Source organism: Delphinus delphis, chromosome X, assembly GCF_949987515.2.
Source record: "Delphinus delphis chromosome X, mDelDel1.2, whole genome shotgun sequence".
Lineage (NCBI taxonomy): Eukaryota > Metazoa > Chordata > Mammalia > Artiodactyla > Delphinidae > Delphinus > Delphinus delphis.
Genome location: NC_082704.1, coordinates 10,085,829 through 10,111,317, shown reverse-complemented (window position 1 = coordinate 10,111,317; position 25,489 = coordinate 10,085,829). Strand labels below are relative to the sequence as shown.

General features: G+C 39.2%; 1 protein-coding gene across 2 annotated transcripts in view; it reads right to left on the bottom strand.

The window, feature by feature from the left end:
- Positions 1–25,489, bottom strand: part of ATP11C (ATPase phospholipid transporting 11C) — a 169,191-nt gene that overhangs the window by 3,440 nt on the left and 140,262 nt on the right. Inside the window, exons 24-29 of one of the 2 annotated variants that reach the window (XM_060001975.1) lie at positions 21,059–21,186; positions 16,443–16,578; positions 14,190–14,255; positions 11,888–11,991; positions 8,404–8,557; positions 1,912–2,016 (exon numbers count right to left, since the gene is read on the bottom strand). In XM_060001975.1, the coding sequence (XP_059857958.1) occupies positions 1,915–2,016; positions 8,404–8,557; positions 11,888–11,991; positions 14,190–14,255; positions 16,443–16,578; positions 21,059–21,186 (690 nt within the window). In that variant the 3' untranslated portion in view covers positions 1,912–1,914. Of the gene's footprint in view, positions 1–1,911; positions 2,017–2,042; positions 2,784–8,403; positions 8,558–11,887; positions 11,992–14,189; positions 14,256–16,442; positions 16,579–21,058; positions 21,187–25,489 lie in introns of those variants that run through there. The other variant, XM_069540323.1, reaches the window with a different exon arrangement.

The following is a 25,489-nucleotide window of genomic DNA, read 5'->3' as shown; positions in this document are numbered from 1 at the left end:
ACTGATCAGTGAGTATAAATCAGCTATGTGGAGAAGTGGAAGTCCTACGTCAAGGGAGTCAACCTGACCCTTGATTCTCCACTCAAAAATCCAACTTTTTAAAACCTGAGTAGTGGAGGGCCTTAAGGGGTATACTATTTTCTCCCCCTTTAGGTGCACCTTCCTTGCCATACTTGGACTAGAAGTTCTTTAGAATACCTTCCATTCCTTTTGATGTTCCATTTTCTCATATTATTTCTCCAGGTAGCAGGGTCAGGGTGACCCTAACCAAAATAAGGTTGCCATTCACATCGAGAACTTATAAAAGGAGTCAGGCAGTTCCCTTATCAACCAAGGGACAAACTCGGTGGCTAAACTAATTGCCAAATATTTTCCTTGGAGAAGAAATAATGTCACATGAAAATATATTCCTAGAAGAAATAACTACATTAAAAATAAAACAATCGTTTTTTGAAAAAAATTTCCTCAGTTGTGTTATGCATTGTAGGAGTTAAGGCCCTGGAGAGGCCAAAAGCAGTAGCAGTGTCTGCTACCCAGCCTAGTCTCCCAAACCACAGACCAAGCTAAGGCAAGCAATCCAGGGGGATACAAAATTCACTGGAAACAGCATAGCTAAAATGCATCACACAGCTTAGGACAAGGCTATCTGGAACAAAATAGTCAAAGACTTTGAAGGCTACTGGGAAGCAGATTCATTACTGAGGGACAACATAAGCAGGTGAGTCACTCCAAATGGGTAAAAGGATGTATGTAGACTGAGACAAAATGAATTGGCTTCCAAAATAACACTGCAGATGCAGACTGTGATGAACAGTAGGAGATAGAAGAACCAATGGATTCAATCCATTAGCTCAATTTTTATTCTTTGCTGGAGGGTAGGGAAGTTGACAGATGATGAAAAAATGGGCCTATGAGGTGGACTCACAATTGTTAGCATCACAGCAAACTGACCTGCAACTGTCATTCATGATGATCATTAATTTTTATGTGGGCATGAAAGACAGCCCTGCCCTAAGCCATATAGAGTTGTTTCCAAGCTGACAAGCTTGTAAACCTCATTCATGAATTATTCTACATTCCCATGGATGGATAAAAGACCTTTAAAGGTCTAGGGTGACAGAGGCCCCTGCAGTGGGAAACAGAGTACACGTAGAGGAGTCATTCTGAGTTCAAGGATTCCTCCCATGGCATATCAATTCCTTCCAAATCTTTTTTTTTGGGGGGTAAATGAAACAATGTTATAAAATTAATTTACTCACTTTTGGAAAAATTATGAAGCATTCTATATGATTAGGCTAGCATCCCCCTGAATGGCTAGGAAAGGTTTTACCTCTGAAAGTTGAAACATTTAGCTTGAATAAAACTTGACACTACAAAAAGTGATTACAGTAGATTGGTTCATTAACATATACTTGGGGATCAGACATTTACAAGGACATTAAATATATACCTGGAAACACACACACAGCACATGGAAGTACAAACACATTGAATTATTTTCACATAATTCCCAAAAGAACATGCAGTGCTAAAACTGACTTGATATTATACAGATGCAATTTTGGAATATTTATTTTCAGTTTTTCCAAATCATCTCTTAAAATCAAAATTATATTTCCTAATCAGTATTAACAAGCGTTTTCAGGTGATGCCATGACAACATGCCCCTTATAAATTAAATATACTGTATTGCCCTTCAGTTCTGGAAAATGCCTAAAATTTTATTTGGGCAAATTTAAAATATGTATTCCCCATATTCCAAGTAATGCATCTTTATATTTTTGCAAAGAATAGTATAAAGTTCACCACACCAACAGCAGAGAAAATTTAGAGAGTGATATTTTCATTTTTTCTTTATAATGCTGTTAATCTGTTTCTTTAAAGCCAGCCCGCTTGTTTAACACTAGGTACCTGTTACAATATATTAGATTCGTCTGAGAATGTTCGTAAAAGAAGAGGTCTGACTGAAGGTCTGGTGGATAATGAGTCAGATGCCTTTTTACAGCTCAGATTTCTCTGTAATAGTGAGGTAAAGATACTTAAAGCATTTGAAGATTGGTTAACCCACCTGGTGATAAAAATGTAGGAAGAAAAAAATAATTTCCTACAGACTACTCCTCTGGCCAAAAGTACAAATGATTACACTACGGCAAATGCGTAACATTTAAATGAATACATTTAAAGACCTAAGAAAGTCTCCAACTCCAGTTGAATTGTTTTCATGGTAGAAGAATACAGACATTAGTAGTACGTGGCAAACTTGGGTTTTTGAAATGACACTGGTTAAGTTATGCGGTTGATGAAGTCAGTATGGTTCGATTAGTAAACCTTACCATCCTTTTGGTGAACACCTCTGAGAGTTGTGCTGGTACTGTGAGTGTACTGAACAAAGAGAAATTTGTGCAAAACATTCCTGTCTTAGTGAACAGACTAGCTGTAACACACTGTGGCTTCTACTGCCACCAGGAACCAATGGGACTACAGACCTACAGTCCAAGTTTTTGAAAATCACTTTCTCTCCAGTGTGACAATTTGAGAAGGTGAACAAATGATTAAAGGAAAATGACAAAATATTCTTAAGTATCAATAGAAGATGTAAAGATGAGTCATGAGAATTTTTCATAAAGAATCAGAAAATGATGTCAAGCAAATGAGAATGCAAGCAAGTTGGTACATTAAGAAAGGAAATCACCTTATTCACTCCAAGAGAAACTGTGATTGCTGGAAGTTTGAGAAAGCATGAAGATAGTAGATGTTCCTGAGGAAGGGAGGCGTTTCGTTACCTTGTTCACAATTGCACAAAAGGTGGAAAATTGCAGTAGAAAAAAGAGAAATGCAGAAACCAAAAAGAAAAAAAAAAGTAAATATTCTCTGAAATGTAAGACATTTAAAAAGAAACCTTGAGAATTCGAAGTTGAAATGACGTTAGTTTTGAAGACGTTACTTTCTGAAGTAAAAGTAGAGCTAGAGTTAGGAATAGTCTATTATATGAGCAAACTACTATTTCTCTGTATAGCAATTAAAATTTTTTTTCTTAATGGGAAAATTGACTATTTTGAATAAAGTAATTTAAAAATATGTTTCTCATTGAAATAAAGCTCATCTCTAATCATTAACTCAGTAGCTTACACTGTTCAAAATCCACTGGTCAGAGAGCTAGGCTGAGGGTCCATCACCAGTCTATACTGAAGTAACTGTCTCCCCTATCCAATTGCATAGATGGAATATGAAGGGACTGACTGCCCTTGGGCAGTTCCAGGTTAAAAACCTAATCAAAACTAACATAATGGAAAAACTGTTGGCGAAACCACACTTCAGTGCCGTTTACCTCTGAACCAATCTTTAACTTCCTTTATTCTAACGTAATTTGATCAGTTTCCCCCTTTTCTCCTATAGAGACTCTTTAAAAGCGTTGGCTGAAGAGCTATGAATTTTTCCTTTAAAACACTTAGAAAAAGTAAAAATCGATAACTTACAGTTTAATCAGAAAACCTAAGAGGCTAGTTTTATTTTTTCTTATTCTGTGCCTGAAGCTATAGGCTAATTTATAGACTTGGTTTTGGTATTGCTCAAGCAAAACAGAAGATGAGTGGTCAACTATGTGGATGAGCTTAATGATTCTGCTAATCAAGATTACCCATATTATCTCCTTAGCAGCTAATGGAAATACGCTTACAAAAAGAAACCAGCTAAAGTAACACATATATCTAACAGAGTCTAATAAACATTTATACTTCTAAAGGCAAATATTTTTATTTATTCATATATATTTTAACATAACTACATTTTTTCCTGTTCACATTTTACCTTAAATACAGTTGGTGACATGTTGGTAACATGCAAATTACCAATTGATAAAGCTAGAGAAATAAATATTTCGTTTCTGAGAAAAAAATTTTAAATTGCTCTGTCTTCTATTTTGTGGGCAAAAACCTTGCAACAAGATTAACATGATACCAAATCACCCACCCTGTGTTTAAAATACAAGCCCATCTATTTAAGACTGTAACTGAAACACATTTTGGTGTGCTCAAAACCTTGTTCCCAACGGTCAGAGATAAAAGTATTTCTAAGAAGTAGACATTTTAGGGGTTAATAGGTTACTTTATAAAGGAAAACAAAAGAAATATGAAAGTACAGAAGGCAGCAGAGAGCATGGAAAGATTAAAGCAATAAAAAAACTGGTACAGCTAGCAACTGGTTGGGGGAGGGTGAGAAGGATGGGAGATAATTAAAACAGTATGAAATTTCCACATTCCTTTGCAGTCATCTAGAGAGCTTTGACTCTGGCTCAAGTAGCAGTTTGTCAGAGGCCAATGCATAAAGGTCCACCTCAACAGCCACGATGTTAGGATTCAACTTTATATTTGTCTAATTTAGATGACAGGACTGTTACCCTTAGAACTCTTGGTTCTATGTGACACTGTCAGGATTGCAACAGTAATCGTCATTGTCACCATTGTTATTATAAGGATAAATTGTATTCTCCAAAGTGCTTTCTCTGGGAATTTTGCTCAGACACCTGACATTCTTCCTTTTCCTGTCTTCCACTCCGAAAGAGCTCCCTGCGTAATGGAATGTTTCCTCTTGTTTGTGCAGACCTCACATGCAAGGTATGGCCATGTTGCTGGGTCCATTCTCATTAGATTATAGTGTTTCCATGTCTACTAGGCAAAGTCAAGCCTCCTTTAGATCATGGTGGTTTACACGGGAAAACTTTACGTAAAGATATGTGGAAAATTCCTCTGCTGGAAATGGGAACTGGTATTTACCAGTTGGCCAGAAGGTCCAGGTGTATTTGACTGATTAAGAGACAGCCCAAGAAATGTGCTTAAGAGGGGACACAGCTTTTTGAAATACCAAAATCCTAAACTTTAAATTTCCTTTAAAGTGTTATCTGCTGTACCACTGTTCAGTGCTCCATGATAGTTTCATCATACGCTTGTCAGCAGCATGGCGATGAGGCTTTGTCAGTTCATAAGCTAAAGAAAAGTCCTATGATCCTTAATGATGGGACTTTAGCTCAAGAATTAACTACATTGCTGAAAATAAGGGTGTGAAAATATTTACCCCTGAGTTAAATGAGTGGGGGAACCTATTTTCGAAGAGAGAATTCTTTCTAATGCTAATATCATGACAGAACGCAGCTGTGGTGGAGGCTTCTGGAGGTAGTGACTTGGACCTTGAAATAGCCCAGCTGTGTTACAACAAGCCATAGTATTGAATCTACTGTTCTGTTTATACCTGCTTACAGAAGTGTTCCAAATAAGTCCCCTCTATAACTCAACTAGAGTGAGAGCTCCTTGTGAGAGGGAGCTACGTCTGCTTCTCCTCTGAATGATTAACACCTAGTACAGCAGCTAGCTTACAGTCGACCCTCGGGCAATGTGTGCTGAACTGAATAGAATTCAACAGAAGGCTGCTTCTATAATTGTTGGATGTAAATGGTTTAGCTTCTTTCTCAAATGCCGTAGACATTTTCTCTATCCACTGCTGAGTCCCCTTCTTAAAGCAGCCGCCTAGACTCACAGGAGGATAGCACTGGCAGTCTACTTACCACAGGCATTTCTGGCTCTACATGCGAAGGATCCCTAGCTTACTGGATGAAGTCAGGGGGATCTTCTACCTCTAGCTCGGGACACACGCGAGCTAATCCCCATTAGGGATTCAGTCAGGTATGAGGCTGACCCGGTGTAAAAGAGTCCTTTGCGTTTCTTTACAATGAGGCCAATGTCTTAGCAAGGGATATTGAACAAAGTAGGAAGTCACCCAGGATGCCAGACTGTTGGTCATTAAAATACTCTTTTCTCCTTTATCTTAGAAGTGGCCTCTGCCTCTTTGATGTGGCCAACTAGAGCCTTGTGTAAACAGATGTGACTTATCAGAGTAGTCATAGCTGCCATGTTTCAGTTGGCCTTTATGCATTCATATGCACTACTTTGCTCTTGCATTTTCTCACAAGGGGAAAAAAAGAAAAAAGAAAAAAGAAAAAAAAAAAGGCAGTGCTGCTGAGTGCCCACAATGTTTTGTCTCATCTGCAAGTCTCACAATCCCATAGAGTCTGAAAAGCCATCTAGCCTTTCAGACTCTGGATGTAAAGAGAGATGTTCATCAGTAGGTGGTTCAACACATGTTCACTGGTTCAATGACGATAGGAATAAATGAATGAATGAGTGAACGAATGAAGGTGATTATGGAAATTCTCCTGGTTGTTCTAGCATATCAGCATGCCAAGCTACAGTACAGACACTGGAATTCCTCCTATCATGGACATAATCCATGGCAAACAAATCTCATGCTAAACCCTGGAAACATTCTACACTGCTAAGTAAAAAGGGCCGCAGTCCCAGAACTCCATGCTTTCGTTCAACAGAAGTTTGGAATCTGCTGTTTGTGCGGAAAGAAAATGTTCTAAGTCTTTATCTGTGACTACCTTGTAGCATCTCTCCATTTAACTTATATAAAAACATTTAAAATATTTAGTAGCCATTTAATTTATATAAAAGTCACCTCCAGGGCTTCCCTGGTGGCGCAGTGGTTGAGAGTCCACCTGCCGATGCAGGGGACACGGGTTCGTGCCCCGGTCCGGGAAGATCGCACATGCCGCGGAGCGGCTGGGCCCGTGAGCCATGGCCGCTGAGCCTGCGCGTCCGGAGCCTGTGCTCCGCAACGGGAGAAGCCACAACAGTGAGAGGCTCGCGTACCAAAAAAAAAAAAGTCACCTCCAGCTAGTGTCTAATTTTTTTTTAAAGGGCTTAAGGATGAGAATAAGATGATATGTTTGAAGGTTTTGATTTCTGAGATTTTTGTCTCATCTTTACAGCATGAAGCTGGGTGTGAGCCATTATTTAGCATGAGCTCCATTACCCCAAATAAGAAAAACATCGAGGAACTCCTCAAAGTGTACTCCCAAATAAGGAGATCCTTCCTAGACAAATCTCTATTACAACAAGGCACCAAAAGATTTCTTACTGTGACATTTTCTGTTTGGCTTCATGCAAATTGCCACTTGAGCCATTCTGGGAGGAACCTGTTTTATCCCTGTTCAACTGGTATTAAAGGTATAATCAGACAAGTAAATGCCACTTTTCCATTCTAAGACTAAACACCAGGCTGGAGGGAGTTAGTGGGGGGTCTACCGGAAGGATTAGAGAGAGATTAAGGCAGTCTTAGGTTAACGTTACTGTGTGCAGTTCCACCCATAAGGCATGCAGAAGCAGGGAGTTAAGGCCAGTTCTGACCACCTAACTATATAGTGATTGGGCCATGTATAGCAAGAATCAATGTGGCTTATGCCACTGATAATCTACTGCTTTTGAGTGGGGCTGAAGCTCCTCTCTTATACATCTAATCACTGAAGATTTTCCCACTATAATCATTTTAGTTCCCTATTCTGCATGATACCAGCCACTGGAATCAATCAATAGGAAAAAAAAAAAAAATCAAGGCAAGCCAGTTTTGTGGCTAAAATGGTTGGCAAATTTAATGAAATAGATCAGGTAGATATAGCTTAGTCTACTTCTTGAAAATATTGCCTTGGAGGGGCTACAAGATCTAATTGGTGTCAATACGATCGAAACAGGGTTTTGTTTGGCAAAATGAGCTAGTGTTGGTAGGAATATGACATATTTAATTAACATGTTGGTCAAAATTTGCCAGAAGTTTTATTTTCAAGGCTAATCTATCCCTTTCAGTTTAAAGGCTTTTTCAGAAAGGCTCAAAAGATATCAGACAATGCAGGGCCAAGCGATTAGGCTGACAGAGGGTAATAACTTCTCATTCCCGCAAAAAATTTACCATATAAGCAGCAAAAATAAAAACACACTCATAAAACAATCTCGAATTTTTACAAGTGTGTTCAAGAGGGGAAGGATGTAGAAACCACATCCAAGGAATTCTCTTTGGTTCAAATATACTGCTGGACAGACAGGGCTAGAAGCAACACAGAGATTAAGCAGCACTATAATTAAAGGAAGGGGAAAGGTTTGAAAGAGGCAAATTGGGATTATCAACTAAAAAAAAAAATCTGCAAACAACCCATGGGGAAATTTCTAAGGTTAAAGCTGGAATGTTGGTGTGGAAATTCCCAGTGTGAAAATTCTAGGTTAAATTAAAAAAAAATCATTTTTTTCTGTTTAAAATTCCATATGGAGCATATGAGATACTCCATATGGATTGCTAAAGGTCACATAGAACACTATTAAGGAATCTACTTACCACCTGCATTGGATAACGAAGTTTTTTACTATACTTTTTATGCAGAAGAGGAAATTAAGTGATGAACCTGTAAGGAGGGGTTTAACATGCTGTAACTAATGCAATTCTCTAAATAAAGTTTTTAGTTCACGGCAGATATTGAAGCCCCTTCCAAAAATCAGGTGGTAATATAAACTTAGTTCTTACCCTGGCACTTCTTCTTCTTACATTCTTTAATACTATCAGGAGAATCTCAGGGAAAAGGCTGATAAATATTAGAAGAACTATGGCCAACCATGTGGATACAGAAGACAGCATTTGAGCAAATACAAAATACATTCTCTGTTGTTTGAGAAAAGGCCTAGAGTGGAAAGAAAATACATAATGGAAAAACAAATCAGTTCCTGTTATATGAAACAGTAGTGTAACTGAAACTTTTGTATTTAAAAGGAATCCTTGTTACGTACATTAATAAAAATAATTTTCTTTAGGACGACCCAGAAGTAGTAAACCGATTTCATTTACTAAATGTTTAGAAAGGAAAGGAATGATAATCAAAGGGGAAAAAAGATGCTAAAATGCATTTGACTTGAAAACAACTAAGCGATCAATTTTAAAGCTGCCAACTGGAGAACATTTATTTGCATTAGAAAATGCTGGAGGGCTTCCCTGGTGGTGCAGTGGTTAAGAATCCGCCTGCCAATGCAGGGGACAAGGGTTTGAGCCCTGGTCCGGGAAGATCCCACATGCTGCAGAGCAACTAAGCCTGTGCACCACAACTACTGAGCCTGCACTCTAGAGCCCGTGAGCCACAACTCCTGAGCCCGCACGCCACAACTACTGAAGCCCATGCGCCTAGAGCCCGTGCTCCGTGACAAGAGAAGCCACCGCAATGGGAAGTCCACGCGCCGCAACGAAGAGTAGCCCCCGCTCGCCACAACTAGAGAAAGCCCGCGCAGCAGCAACGAAGACCTAATGCAGCCAAAAATAAATAAAATAAAATAAAATAATAAAAAAAAAGAAAATGCTGGAGCTTCAGAGATATTCACGAGAAATGATGATTAATTTTTATGCTAACAAACATTTTACTTCCTTGGCTGTTTTTTTAATATAAGAAAGGATTTCTGGTCTACATTTGGAAATTTAAAAGACATTTTTATTACCACTCCCCACCCCCCGCCCACAAAACCCCTATGTAAACATAACAAGGACTGTAGAGATTTTCTCTCTCGAATGGGAGGAATCTACCATTCTCATCCACAAATATATATTGAGTACGAGTGTGTGCCAAGTAGGTTGACAGAAGAATATTGCTAATCACACATTAAGCCTTGGGGTCCAGAAATCCAGGAGAACGCCTCATTCTGCAGGGTTCAGTCTTCCACTGAACTGTTAGGCGACCACTGAGAAGTCCAGCCAGTTTCCCTTCCCTGCCGGAGCTGAACCACAGAGAGCCTCACTAGGCTAGGATGAACGTTGTCTGAAGCTGAGGGGGAGGAAGTGCAAAGCAGCTGCTCAAGGTTGGGGTATACATCAGACTGTCCTTGGATGAGGAGCCTTAGGTAGATAAGTGGTTGGTGCCATTGAGTAGATCACAAATAGTGCTCACTGAAGATAAACTGGTTTCTCATTTACACATTCATGTTTGTGCACTCTCATGTAACACAATAAAATCAAGCTCGTGGCTCTACACAGCTGAGGACTAGACTGTGGAATATATGTGGAATAGATTGTGAGCACAATAGTGAGGTGGAGAAACTTATGAGGTCCAGGCTAAACAAGTTTTCTAGGGTTCCTACCATAAAGAAAAGACTTCTACAGAGCTCTATTCCCACTCTAATTCAGAAGGGCACCCTGACTAATCTTCTAGGCAGTTAACTGAGGCACAATAAGGGTCCAGCAGACAACTGACACCTAGTCGTCACAGGGTATTCTTTTGCACAGTACCCTCTCTGTGATTAAAAGCTCCACATTTTTCTTTTTGATTTTGATGGCATCTATGGAGTTTTGCAGAGGAGCAGTAAAAAACAAAAATTATTATTCCTGGATGGGGTTTGGGGATCAGAAATCATCATTCTCACTGCCCATCCCCAAAGAGGGGTGAGTCACAATGCCTCAGGGCTGAGCATGTCTGGAGATTAGCTGCAATCAGCATTCAGCTGAAGGATTACAGTTTCTAGTCACATTTTCTTGGTTGCTTTATAATATAAATTTTATATTCATGTAGTAGCTCAACTCACACAGGTCTACTTAAGGATAGCACTATAGGCAACAAAATAAAACAGATTTATTAACATTTCATTTTTAGTAACCATCGCTAATGAATAGAAACAGGTGTGACAATATCTTAAATCATTTAAAGGATTTATGTTAATTAATAAGGAATAGTCTGGAAAGAGTGGGAAACTTTAGTTTGCTAGAAACATTTCATTCTTGTGGAAATTTTGCATAATTAGTTCAGATACTGATTACACAGGTTCCTAGACAGAATTATGACCTTACAATTGTGTATTACATTTGGTTAATCAACTTTGATTCATTTGTATATTATTAAAGAAAACAGACTTCCTTCAGCTTCACTGCTTCAATAATTATTTATATAGGTGTCAAATAAATGCTGTAATTATACTTTCTGAAGCTGCTACTTTCATAAGTGATTAGGTTGTCCGTATTTTTATTTCTTGAGGCTTTTATTTTAAAAAGCTTTCCAAAACAGTAAGAGTTTCTTCTAATTAAGTCTCAAGGGACATAAACATGATCCCCACATCTCTGTGATAATATGGACTGTTTTGTACGTATGATTTTGCTCAAACCAGTGAAAATATGTACTCCTAGAATCTTACCCTATGGCTTACTCTAGTCCTGGTCTCTGCTGCTGGCATCCTTGTCAGGGGAAGTCACCAATTAATGAAAACTGTGATATTAAAAAACAAAATATAGGCCTCTGGGAGTAAGGAAAGGAGATGAAAATCTAACTTATTTTCATTCCTTATAACTCTCCCAATCACAGCTTATGTGCCCCTCACTGGACTCTAGTCTCCTTGAGGCAGGGGTACAGGCTATTCATTTCTGTATCCCATAGAGTGCCTCACACAAAACAGATTCTGAATAAACATCTACTGAACCAAGATGAACAGAATGAACTTTAAATCCAAGCTAGAGAGTCTACCTTTACCTCCCCCAAAACAATGGGACGGTGATTTCAAATATAACCCTCTGAGTATTAAGTGATATATATTCTATCTCTTGAGCACATCTGTAGTGACAAGAAGGAGAGTAATATACCATAAAGAGAGAACAGGGTCCAAATGGATAATACTGTATCTATTGGCCACTATATTGTGTAGAAACTTCATAGGATGAGTATTTCTACTGGAAATCACATGGGAGGTCATGCTAGAAATTAGTTTCGTTTCACAGAGAGATGTTTACACACCTTCAGGTCGGAAGATTTGGACAGGGGCTACCAGAAGGGAGGTCTTTTGAGTAACTGGTGCAGTCTATATACTTGCATTTGAAATCTTACCTGAAATAGCAGCATTACTGGCTAGAAGTAACTTCCAGTCCATTAATATTGAAGACTTGCCATCTTATATAATCAAAACTTTAAAAGTATAATTAATGTTTGCATATACAATGTACCTATATATGTATTTTGTTATTTACGTATTACACACGTACAGTAGCTTACCATATAATTCCTCCCCAGAAGAATGAGAAAAATACATAAAACGCTAAAGAACCCCAAATCACAAAGTGGTTTATCCATGTCCAGAAACGAGTATCCAAGGCGAGCTGAAAGGATACAACACAAGAGATTTCATGATGAGTACAAACTGTACCAGGCCGTATCTGATGGTATTTGACAACTTATACACAATATGATACCTGTGGGAGGATCTAGCTTGGGCCAGGCAACCAGAAGAGAATGGCACTAGAAGAACAGAACCCAGACTTTTCAAAGAGCTCTGCCCTCAGGCATTTAGACTCTAGGAGTACAGGCATGGAGGTGTGGTCAAGCAAGTACAGCTGCAGATGCCTCACTACTGAAGGAAGGGCAAGGAATGAGGTAATGGTAACATCCCAGAGACTGGAGCCCCGCGGCTTTAAGTGGTGGCTGTCAGGGAGCTGACGGCAAAAGGAGAAGGCCTGGCTGGTGGAGGCAGGCATACTGAAAAGCAGGAGGAGAGGGAGAGAGTAGCTAGGAAGAGAAGACAAACTACACAAAGGAGTCGTGAGAGCTCAAACACAACAGATGAGGGTTACTAAATGCAAAGGCAACTAGTTCTACACGTCAGGCATCATGGAGCCATGGACTGTGGGTCTATGTAGTGTGCAATTTTTCAATTGCAAAGTCCGTATCTACTCCATTAAATTAATAACATTTTCAGTTGCCTTAGATTTTAATCCTCTCATGTTTCTTCCAGGGCTGCTTGTTTCTTCAGATTGTGGCACCTGGGATTTTCAAATGCAATCTAAAAATAAAAAGTATGGTCCACTCTGCTTGCTTAAAATTTCTGGGCCACATGGCCTAATATCCAGGGCATTTAATTTCTGAAGAGGAGGTGGTGTTTGTTTTGTTACTTGCTGTGACACCCTGCTCCTCAGCAATCTGTTAACAGTTGCTCACTTATAAACAGGATACTGATAACATTGTCTTGAATTTCCAGCCTCTGGCTGCTAGGGAACATGCCACAGTAATACCCATGCAGAAAAGAGGGAGTGGATGGATTTTGAGGGACAGGTGGAAGTTGCTGCAGCAAGGCCAACTTTAGCTATGAAGGGTGCTTGGAAGCCCTGGGGCCATGTGCAAGGCCAGGGGTAAAAAAGGGTGGGGAGGATTCCCTTTCAAATTATGATCCTATGAGACATAATAGTAAATAACAACTAGCATCTATTGTACTGAGCACATTCTATGTGCCAGACCCCATTCTAACTGCTTTATATGTATTCACTAATTGACTTCTCACCAAAAAAATCCTAAGGGAGGTGGGTGGTACTTTTATCTCCATTTTATAGAAGAGGAAATGTAAGTACTGAGAAACGAGGTCACTTGCCCAAGGACATCCAGATAGTAAGTGGCTAAACTGAGATGAATTGTAACATTTTCTTTTGCAGTCCTAAAATATTACTGAAATAGTAGATGAATAATGCAAACATGTTAGTTGTATTCGGTACGAGAAATGAAGCAGGTATAAAAATTCAGAGGGGAAATGATTAGAGGTCCTTTGTCATTTATACTTCTGAATTCTAATTCTGGCCACTGGGCATACTGGAATTCATTTAAAGGTACTCATTCCTGAACCCCATATGAGGTGTTTATTACTGGAATGATCAAAATAATTTTAATTATACCTTCAACTATAAGGGAGTCCCAACTCATGAACCTCAAGGGTAGTATTCAGCACGCAGCGTTATTACATGGCTGCAGGTTAATGCCAATGATTTTGTCAAAACTGCCTTTGTTGTATGTTACCTGCTGTATATTCTTATGCATTTCATCACAAATACGGGTAAATTTCAGTGATGAATACATTATACAAAACGTCATCACTACCAAGCTCTTTCGCACACATATCTTGCTCATGGACACCTATATTCAACTGTCTTAAGTACCCAAATTCCTTTAAGGACTGGCATTCTTAAACAGATATATAACTTAAAAAATATTCAAGTACTTAACATGGAAACACACACATACACACAGCCCATTTATATACCACTTAACATCTCAAAAATAGCAGGAAAGAAGGAACAGATTTCTAATATAAGTATGGTGTATTAAAAAAAGAGGATAGGCAATATACTGGAAAAAATGGATCACAAATAGTATATAAATGTCCAAATCTCTAATATCACACATAACTTTAGTAAGCATTCAGACTTGAGTAACAACTCGCAGTAAAAATAAAGATTAGAAGACAAAAAAGATATAAGACCAGAAAGTATTATAAAAATGGTGTTAAATATATTTGAATAAATAAAAATCTAACCTTCAGAGTTACGGTGAATACTAAGACTGTAAAAACAATGGTTCCAAAAGTCCAGTTTCCATATACCTGAAAAACATTCAACAATTACGTGTACCATGAATATACAAGCTTGCTTAAAAAAATAAACAGCCAAGTTTAATCTTGAGTGTAATTGCCAAAGATTTTTGTATAAATTGTTTAGGGAAATATCTGCTCAAAAGATCAGGCCAAAATGCTGGCTTTTACTGTGAGCCTAAATTTTCTTGGAGAGGTATACCACATGCGTGGTTGGTAGGGTTTATTTCATGATTCCATGAAGCATAAAACAGGGAACACACTGGTGTGATATAGGCAGGAAAAACCCTATTCCACTAACAGTAACGTTCATAAAAACAACTCATTTGGATGGCTCCTGTATCTAAAGAGTTTGATATAGGCTTTTCCTATAATATAGATCTAAAGATCTCTATGTATAAATAAAGACTAATTTGCAGACAAATGAACTCACATTTTAAAAATAGAGTATATGATGACAGAGGGTAACTAGACTTACTTTGGTGACCATTCAGTACATAGAAATATCGAATCCTTATGTTATATACCTGAAACTAATATAATGTTATATGTCAATTATATCTCAATAAAAAACAAATAAAATAGAGTCTAATTTTGTGGCTGTAAATATTAGAGTTGTCAGAATGTGCACATCAAAGAAAAGCAGATACCATGTATATAAACCCAAACGATGGCAATGAATGGCACATATGCTTACCAAACGCTGTCAAGATCTGAATGCATAACATTAAAACAGAAAATGAAATGTAAAAGGTTTTAAAAAAATAAAAACAAAAATTAAGGTTAATAGCAAAAAAAGGATTTGATCAAATCGTACATGGTGTTATATTTAATTGCTGATAGTAGTCCTTATACTTATTGTAATTTTAGCAAACAATATACAATAAAATCTAATTCATTTGGACTTCATGAACTCAAAATGAGTGATGACTTGGACACAGGGTGGGTTGAGGCTCCCCATGCACCACCAGTAGACTTTGCTGAGCAAATGAACCATGTCAATAGAATTGCAGGAGGGTACAGTCAGCTCTATACAATTTATGTGGCAAATAAATACAAAATAAAAAGTTGGAGTTACAGAATCAGTCATAAAGCTGAAGGGACCTGAGAAATCATAAAATCGAATTTCTTCTTCTTACTGTTGGGTAAAGGTGACTTGGAAAACTGAAGGGACTGGCCCGAGGATGCACAGAGAGATTTAGTAGGGCCGTCTCCCTGGCAAATGCTACATGTGTCTACTCTAAAGTACTAGATCTGTATTTCCTCAGCAGTTACTCAGTGATTAATAATTTTAATGGATTCATACTAAACTGATTTCTGTTAGTCCAAATTAGAGAGGTTCTAATTGTAGTACCTAATTTCAAAGTATCATTCAAATTCACTGAGCCTATCACTTCTGTAACAGATGTTGACTGTCTCGGCTCTAGACATAGTCAGTGTACTCATAAAGTCTTTTTGAACCTTTGCTTTGCTTCATATGATTATAACCAATGAATGACCATAAAAGAGGAAGCCCAGAAATAGCAAAGAACATAGTGAAAGCAGCAAGCAAGGTGGTGGGTTTGATTTTCCACTGTGTGGCTGCCGGAAGACCTCACCCCATTGGCAATTCTCTCCTAGAGCACAGCCAGGGCAAAATCACCCCAATGCAGGTGCTGACCTATGTAGTCGCTGGCTGGGAAGATACTGGCAGGATCTGTGTAGCCTTTCTGGAAAACACTATGCTCCCATGTGGAAAGGAAGGAGGAAGAGAAGGGAATTCCCTAATTATTGGGCAAATACTGCAAACATACGGCAGCTACCCCCTTCCACTCTAAGCATGGAAGGCCACTATGAGTAAGAACTGAGTAGGGACAGACACTTCTTTTAAAACAGGAAAAGCCTTGCTCACATCAAAGTGTATGGGTCTAAAGTCTGAAATCCCAAGAACTCTGTTCATCTAGTAAAATTACAGCCAAGTTAAGCTTCCAGAGGTTTGCACATAAGCTGTCTAGTTAGCCGTGCATGCAGGAAGTGATTTCTCACTTCAACACTTCTATTGTTCTAAGGACACTGTGAGAACTAAATACCATACCTTTAGAAAAATAATTTGCAAAATGATTACAGCTAGAGTATGTGTATGATAGATCCAGTGCCTATGGAAAAAAATTAAGCCATGCTTGTAATACTAAAAGATGTAATGATGTTTTTCTTTTTTACCTTTGCATTTTCTTCTAAGGATGAAGTCTGAAAAAGAAAATAAGTCCCAAAGAAGAACACTGTTCCTTCAAATGCAGCCAGAAATGTCCAATATAAGAAGGGGCCCAACTGTAGCATGGCATTTCCAGAAATTTTCCTATTGAGAAATGGGAAGAAACACAAGTTAATGAATCTCTGTAGGCTGTTAATTTAAAGATACAGTGAAACGCCAAAGGTGCGCATGGGGTTTGACCCTATTAGAATGAAGGGAGCTATCCCTGAGGGACTGGTAAGCTTTTGATAAAAGCCCAGACCGAGCTGCAGGTTTGTCTTTGTGCAATCACCTCCTGTCTGAGGTGTTGCAGTAAACTGTCAAAGTGCTTCTAAGTTAAAATTCTGGCCACTGACAATAATAATATCATCAATAATAATTAGATCTCATTTACTGAGTACTTATTATACGCTTATAAAAGTGGGTTAAGAGTTTTATATTGTCCATTTTTGTATACACAAAACCCACATGAGATAGGTTCTTATCACTACCATTTACAGATAATGAGCCTCACAAAGGTGTATCATAATGGTTTCCAAACTTGGATGCACATTAGATTCACCAGGGGATCTTTAGAAACATTGATGTCTGGCTCCCACCCTCATTCTGATTTAACTGGCATGAGGTGTAACCTGGGCAACCAGGATAATTTTAAAACTCCCCAGGTAATTGTAATGTGCAGTAAAGTTTGGGAACCACTAGTACAGCAGTATGCCACAGTGCACTCAGTTAGTAAGGGACAGAGCTCGTATACAATCCTAGACTGATGTGACTTTAAATCACATGCTCTCAACCAAGCTACCATGGCTTTGCAACTATGATTGTTAAAATATTTTGTTTAATCAAGATTTCTGCCTGGGAATTTACCTTTCTTAGGTCTTGGGGTAGCCTTTATATTTTAAAAATTGAGTCAAATAACATGTTTGAAGCTGTACAGCCATGCTTTGATAAATGGCAGGTGGCCAGATCAAAAGTTTAACATCTGTCCAAAATAGCAGTCTTCTGGGTACAAGTCAGAATGTTGAAGAAGGCTAACAACTCTAATGGGGCAAAAAGAAGATGGGTCTGTGCATGGAATTCTTTTAGCTTCTATTTCAAATTCCTCTTAACATTTATCAAAAGGTATGTAATCACTCAAATAGCACACCTGTTGCCAATACTACCAAGAATGTCACTGGGCTGTAATGAATAAGAAAGACCTTTGTGATGTAAATACAACTGATCCTTGTTCAGTTGGTATGGAGTGCTGTAGGGTTTCCTGAAAAAATAGCAATTATGCAACTTTTACCTACTAGGATTTCCAGGTGCACACAGAAATCAGCAATGTAGGGGGATGCATAAAGCAATACGCTGCTGTTTGCCTTGGGAAAACTGCAGGGGGAAAGAGGTAGCTGCTTCCCAGAAACAAGCTCTCCCCACAGCCAGTAAGTCGTGTTCCCAAGGCAACTGGGAGCCACAGGGAAGGCACCTCCCTTAAAGATCCTTGCAAGGAGGGCCCAGCAACTGCCAGCCAATGAGGCTTTTGAGAGTCACTGACTTGGGCTGAGGCAGGAAGTGGTTCCTGTCTTTCCAGCCAGTCACTGGATTTACATTACATGCCATGGGAAGAAAGGAAGGGGAGTCATGGTGTGTTGGGTTATAGTTGAGGTTTTCTAGCTGCGCTCAGGTGAATGATGAACCTGTTGTTAACTCAGAATATGATAGCCAACGTGAGGGGCAACACGAGGGAGTGAAGATTGGGGGGGCAGCGGTTGACCAGCAGCACAGGCCTGAGCACCTCCATACAATGGGAGACAGTAGGTGTACCAGGACCTTTCTTTTGCCTTTTAAAGTTGTATAAGAAACAGACTATGCCTCTACCCTCTAGAAAAGAACTACAGTTTACTTTTCAAATTTCTCTCAAAAAATATGAAAAGATCCAATTATGTCACATTTCACATCAAAACTTTTGGTAAACGCCTGTGTCACTAAGTCCCCGAAGGTGATATTAATATGCTACACAAGGCCACAAGTAACATTAAGTGGTACAAATGCAGAGAGAGACACATATGAAGACTAGAACTTCACATTTACAAAGGAATGCTCAGAGTAACAGAGCAATCTCCAATACAGTGACAGGCTGAGAGCACAGTCTCATCAGAGCGGGCAGGCAGGAAGCTGCATTTTGGGCTGGGTGATATGGGTATGCTATGGCTTTCATTTCTCCATCGTATGTGGAAAGTATGCCCTCTATGCAACATTGCTTAAAAATTCATGACCTACACCTGCATGCGGTAACTAAAACTTCATGGAAACCCTTAATAATTTGTACTCAACGGCTTGCTTCAAGTTTTCAACATTCTTAATGTATGAAAGTGCTCAGGGCTTCCCTGGTGGCGCAGTGGTTGAGAGTCCACCTGCCGATGCAGGGGACACGGGTTTGTGCCCCGGTCCGGGAAGATCCCACATGCCGCGGAGCGGCTGGGCCCGTGAGCCATGGCCGCTGAGCCTGCGCGTCCGGAGCCTGTGCTCCACAACAGGAGAGGCCACAACAGTGAGAGGCCTGCGTACCACACACACACACACAAAAAAAAACGAACCAAAAAAAACCAAAACCAAACAAACAAAAAGAAATTGCTCAGCATAGCCCTGAAGTTATGTGGAGAAGGGTATTAGAATAATAAGATTAATAGCTACCATCTATTGAAAACTTACTATGTGCCAGGCACCACTGTAAGTTTTTACATGTAGTCACTCATTTAATCCTCCCCCAAAACATTGTGATTGGATCTATTGTTACTGAAGAGGAAACTGAGGCCCATCTCAGTCAAGTAACCTGAGCAAGGCCACAGAGTCAGTGGCAGAGCTGGGATCAGAGTGCAGGCGATTAGCTAGAGCTCTTGGTGGGACTGAACGGGAGGCATTCTGCTCACTGCCACCCAAAGTCCTCTTCAACCAGAGTAACTGCACTACTGGTCTTCACTTTAGTTGTTGTCTGAAAACAGAACACTGCTACTCAATCTTTGAAAACCACCAGCCTGTGGAAAAGAACACAGGGCCGGTCATCAGGAGGATAGAAATCTGATCTTGCTCTGGCCTCTTGTTACACACTGTGTCCTTAGGCAAGTCATTTCTGGGCCCTGGGTCCTCATTCTTTTAAAAAAAAAAGAGGGTGTGAGAGCTGATGCTCTGGAAGATTTCTAGCAAGATTTCTACGATTCCCCTTTAGATCTAACAATACACTTTGCAAGAAATACAGGGAAAAGCAGAATATGTTACCGCCATGAGGAGGCAATCAGCAAACTCTAGATTGGGGGAAATGCTACAAGATAAATTATCTGGTTTCGTTAACAAATAAATTGCCAAGTTAACCTACAGATTAAGAGAGTCTCAAGAAGCATATTAACCAACTGAAGTATATGGGCCTTATATACTGTTTCAAACAAGCATGCCATAAAAAGAAATTGAGTCAACTGGAAAAATTTGAGCACTGACTGGATATTTGATGATATGACTTGTTAAATTTTTAGGTATGATAGTGTACTGTTATAACAGTACATGTAAAAGATACATGCTGAAATAACTATTTTATATAGTTTGATATTTGCTTCAAAATAAGTCCTTGATAGATAAGACAAGGTTATTAATGAAGCAGGATTGGCCCTGAATTGATAATTGTTGAAGCTGAGTGGTAAGGACAGGGAAGTTCACTATATAAATAGTATTTTTGCTACACTCTTTGCATGTTTTAAACTTTTTATAATAAATACCTTTAAAATGACAACTAATTTTATAAACCTGGTTAAGTCTAACAATTCCTAGATGTGAGTTTCATGAGTCATACTGGTTAAAGTCATCCTTTAAATTTGTGCACCTTCACTTCGCACCAATGAATCACACCCAAGTCTCTCTATTGCACTTGCTACCCACTATTCAGCAACGCTTACAACCTGCTGTAAATTAATATCTTTATCTTTAGCTGTAAGCTTCACTTATAAAAATCTAATTTAATCAAAGGTTAAGCAACTGGGGCTAGTGCCAAGTCCCCCACCCATAGAGAAAAGCATCTATTTCCAACTAACACAAAATGAATACAATGGCTTGATGACTTAATTGTTTTCTTCAACAATGCCATTTTAGAATGCAGCTAACAAAGCACTCCGGAGGCTATATTTCAGGGGCAGTTTACAGGAGAAAGCCTAACATAACATCATCAGTTCAATCCATTACAGGGAGGGATCAATATTCTAAACTACAAGAGATCTTTGTGTGGCCCTTCTTGGGGGAGGTGGGGGTTGGCAGGTAGTTAAACTATTGTGTCTCCATCCAAGACTCTAGAACTCTATGACAATGTGGGCAAAGTTTTAGGAATTACTGATTTTGAACTAAATAATTCATACCCATTCAACTACAGGACATATATCAATACCTAGGAAGTACATCATTTTCCAGCTGGATGGTTTGGTTTAAGTAGCTAAAAATGCAGAACAGAACCATGTAATCAAACCAGGAGGGCAGTTCTGTGTCCTTCCTACCTGTAGATAAAATGAAATCCACAATTTTGAAAGTCTGGGGCGGGGGGTTAACTTACATATGTTCAACTTACATATATAATCGGGGATCTGAGGTCAGAGTGTCAATGTTGATGTGCTGTTCCAGTAGACTGTAGGCCAGGATGGGCAAGGATGTGAAGCAGATATTGTACATTGTAAGGTAAGCGGCATCATACAGTGGCTGTAATGACAAACCACAGAAGAGAAAGGTAATGTAACAATCTTCTGCAAGAGGATATTTAAGTGTTTAGAAAAACTCACAAGCTAAAACAAGACAGTTTCCTTTCACACCTTTTGTGACAGCAAAGGAGGTTTTGTAAATAAGGTCACTCTAACTGACCGCTATAGAAAAGAAACTAACATATTAAAACACAGGCATATTAAAATACCCTCCCTTTTAAAATACGATCTTATTCAGAATGTTTACAAGCTATAAGCTCTATTTCTTTTTTTAAATATATATGCTTTTCTTTTTATTAATTAGTCCAAGTAAATTTATATATAAGTATGTGTAAAGGAGAAACTCTTTTTTTTTAACATCTTTATTGGAGTATAATTGCTTTACAATGGTGTGTTAGTTTCTGCTTTATAACAAAGTGAATCAGCTATACATATACATATATCCCCATACCTCCTCCCTCTTGTGTCTCCCTCCACCCTCGCTATCCCATCCCTCTAGGTAGTCGCAAAGCAGCGAGCTGATCTCCCTGTGCTATGTGGCTGATAAGCTCTATTTCTAATGGATATTAACTAAGAACTTTTCAAAAGATTTTCAGCAAATGAAGACCAATTAAGTATAAGACAGGAACCCCTTAGGGAAACTAAATATAAGCAGTGGCCAGCCTGTGTCACAGTTTTTTGGGTTAATATTTTACATGGTTTTAAATATCACTATCACCTTCTCCAGAGTATATTTATGATATTGAATGTGGCCATTTACTAAGGATTAAATAAATATTCAAAAAAATAAAAGCTAAATATATTCACATGGTCATGACTCTTTCTGGTCCTGAATTCCCTAGGCTCCAGACCAAAATTTCCAACTTCCTGCTGGTTGTCCCACAGGACAACCTGCAATTCAAAATGTCTAAAACCAAACTCATTAACCTTCCCTTTAAATCTGCTTCCTCCCATGTCCCCTACCTCAGTGAGTGGCCCCACAATGTTTGCAACCCCAGTATCTACGCTGGTGCCTGGTACTCAAGAAATCTTTTGAAATGAGTGATTCTCTTCCTACCTCACTCGCCATTCCTTCTCAGGCTCATCTTCTCCCTGAGCCCTCTGTGTTGGAGTGTTCCAGCACTCGGTGTTTGGAACTTTATTTATGTTCGCTCTCTAGGTGATCTCATTTAGTCTTGTGGTTTTAATATAACCCATTCACTGAAAATTCCCATATCTAGCCTAAACCTGTCCCATATATCCAACTGCCCACTTGATATCTCCTCCTGGGTGTCTAGCATATTTCAAACTTACATCCAAGACTGAATTCCTGACCTGCCCTCACCTCAAACCTGCTCCTCCTGAAGTCTTCCTCATCTCAGGAAAGGGCAACAAAATCGTTTTGATCAACCAGAACCGAAATCTTGGATTCATCCTTCACTCTTCTCTTTTTCACAAGCCACATCCAATCTATTAAGCACCGTTTACTAGCTCCACTTTCAGATACATTCAGAACCACATCACTTCTTAGCCCCTCCACTGTGACCACTCTGCAAGCCTTTAATTGGTCTCCCGGCTTCTTCTCCCCTTGACCTGCAGTCTAGTCTCAACACAATGGCCCAAGTAGCTCTACTGGAAAATAAGTCAAATCAAATCATTGTTTTGTTCAAACTCTCCAGTCGATTCCTTTATCTCTGAAAGTAAAGAAGCTCCTACAATGGTGGGGATATAAAGTCCTACTCCTCGATCCAGCTTCTTACCTGTCTGTTACCTTCTCAGTGAGACCAACCTTGATTTACCTTGCCACTTCCTCTCTCTTGAACACATTCCCCCCAATCCTGTGCACGTCCCCATAGTACTAATCACCTTTTAACTTACATGATAAATTTATTATGTTTACTGTCTCTCTCTTCACACTAGAATTTAAGCTCTATGTGGGCAGGGATTTTTATTTATTTATTGATAGCTACAGCTTGAGAAAAAGCAAAGCAGCCCCTGACATTCAAGAGCTGGCCCAGCACTCACAGCTACGCACCGGCACTCTGTAGAACATGAACAATTTCGCAGAACAGCAACATCAAACAAGGCCACTGTGTGACCTTGATATATCGAGACAAAAACACTCTGTAATCACGTTTGAACACAGACAGAATATAAGTATTGTCCAAATCACAATAATGACCAACATCTACATTCTGGCTGATTTGGGTGACTATTGCCTCTTGACCAACGACATGTTGGCTTCCTGGATAAGATTTACTAACATGCTTAGTCATAAAATTACCCCCATCTGCTAACAGCACCCAGCAAGGCCCTACTCCTTAAACCCTTCCACAAATCACCTAACTCAAGCCCAAATCTTACAAGACTTTTCTAACACTAGCTTCCTAAGAGGCCCTACTGTTCCTCATGGTGTACACTCTTTCTTGTTGCATTGAGTAATGAACCTAATGTGATCAACTACAAGTGTTTTACTGGCTTTGACAATCTGGAACTCCTAGAACAGAACTTGGCATGCAGAAAGCATTCAATAAATATTGGATGAATGAATGACTAGAGACTGGAAGCTAAAACATAGTTGTAAAGGACTGATCTGATATTGTAAATATTCCTTTATTGAAAAAAATATTAAGGTTTTTATAATGAATCTTGTTTTGATGCTAGTACTTATTGAGTTCAGTATTTTCTGCACAGTGCTAGATGTTGTCATGCAACCATCATCTGTGACTTGAATAAATAATATCCCATATTCACATGTATTTTTCACATATATAAAATGTTTTTTGATTAATAAAATGCATTTAAATGTGACACAAACTGGACTTCCCTGGTGGCCCAGTGGTTAAGAATCCGTCTGCCAATGCAGGGGACACAGGTTCGAGCCCTGGTCCGGGAAGATCCCACGTGCTGTGGAGCAACTAAGCCCGTGCGCCACAACTACTGAGCCTGTGCTCTAGAGCCTGCAAGCCACAACTACTGAGCCTGCAAGCCACAACTACTGAAGCCCACACGCCTAGAGCCTGTGCTCCACAACAAGAGAAGCCACTGCAATGAGAAGCCCGCACACCGCAATAGAGTAGCCCCCGCTTGTGGCAACTAGAGAAAGCCCGCACATAGCAATGAAGACCCAATGCAGCCAAAAATAAAATAAATTTATAACAACAAAACAAAACAGGTTTAGTTGATAATACTGTTTCTTGTTATACCTGTTATAAGGGTATCTTTTCATGCAGAAGAAAGTCCACTACTAACCTAGGCTTTGGTAAACAAAGAGTTGCTTTTTGCTTAAATAATCTGCATCCTGGTCCCATTTCTACATTCTCCATAGCTCACTCTCCAAGTACCAGGGTTGCAGAGAACACCTGAAGTAGACCTGAAGTGAAAAAGGCTGACTACCTGTATGTATTCCACAAATATTTGCAATAAAGGTCTCTACATTCAGCACAAGGCCAAAGTGAAAACTAAAGATATGTACAATACATCACTACCTCAGAGAGACCTTCCTTTTACGTGGTACACTTTTTCTAAGATGTCTGCCTAGTTCTTTCCCTCATCTCCTCTAGATCTCTGCCCAAATGTCACCTCATCAGAGAGAACTTTCCAGGTCATTTTGTCTAAAACAGCAGCTCTCTTCCCCAGCCACATTCTATCCATTTATTATGCTTTTTGTTCTCCTTCAGAGCATATATCAGTACCCAACATAATGTGTTTGTCTGATTGCTGTCTGTCTCTCCCCCTATCACTCACTGTACCCACAAGCTCCATGCGGTAAAGAGTTTTGATCACTGTTATATCCCCGGCACTTAGCCTGGCACACAGTAGGCACTCAAGAAGTATTTGTTAGATGAATGAATGTACCCGTTGAGCAACTGACAAAGGCAAGCATCAAGTCCTATGGGAACCTAAGCAGACTCCCAAACCCCCAACAGCCCAGGGTTTTATAGGGAATAAGTCCTTTCTTTCTTCACACAACTTGTGCTTAGTAAACATGGTTTAAAAAGCCAACTTCCCTTTATCACTTTGCTACAAAATTTGAAAATATCCCTTTAAACTTGCATTCATCTTCCAAGGAAGTGAGGAATTACAAACATTTTGATCAACAGTAATCTGAATGTTCAAGAAAAGTAGATTCATCAGAGTTTATAAAACTCTCTGTTACCAATACTGTTAGCTTTGAATACAAGAAGGCTGATGGTACTTTCTACAGCTGGTAGATGATTAATTCATAAAGTGATCGGCTTAACTGGCATCATGGGGCTGATGACATGGCACTGATGTAAGAGACAGCATACCAAATGGCAAAGAGGCAAGTTCAAGAGAAAGAA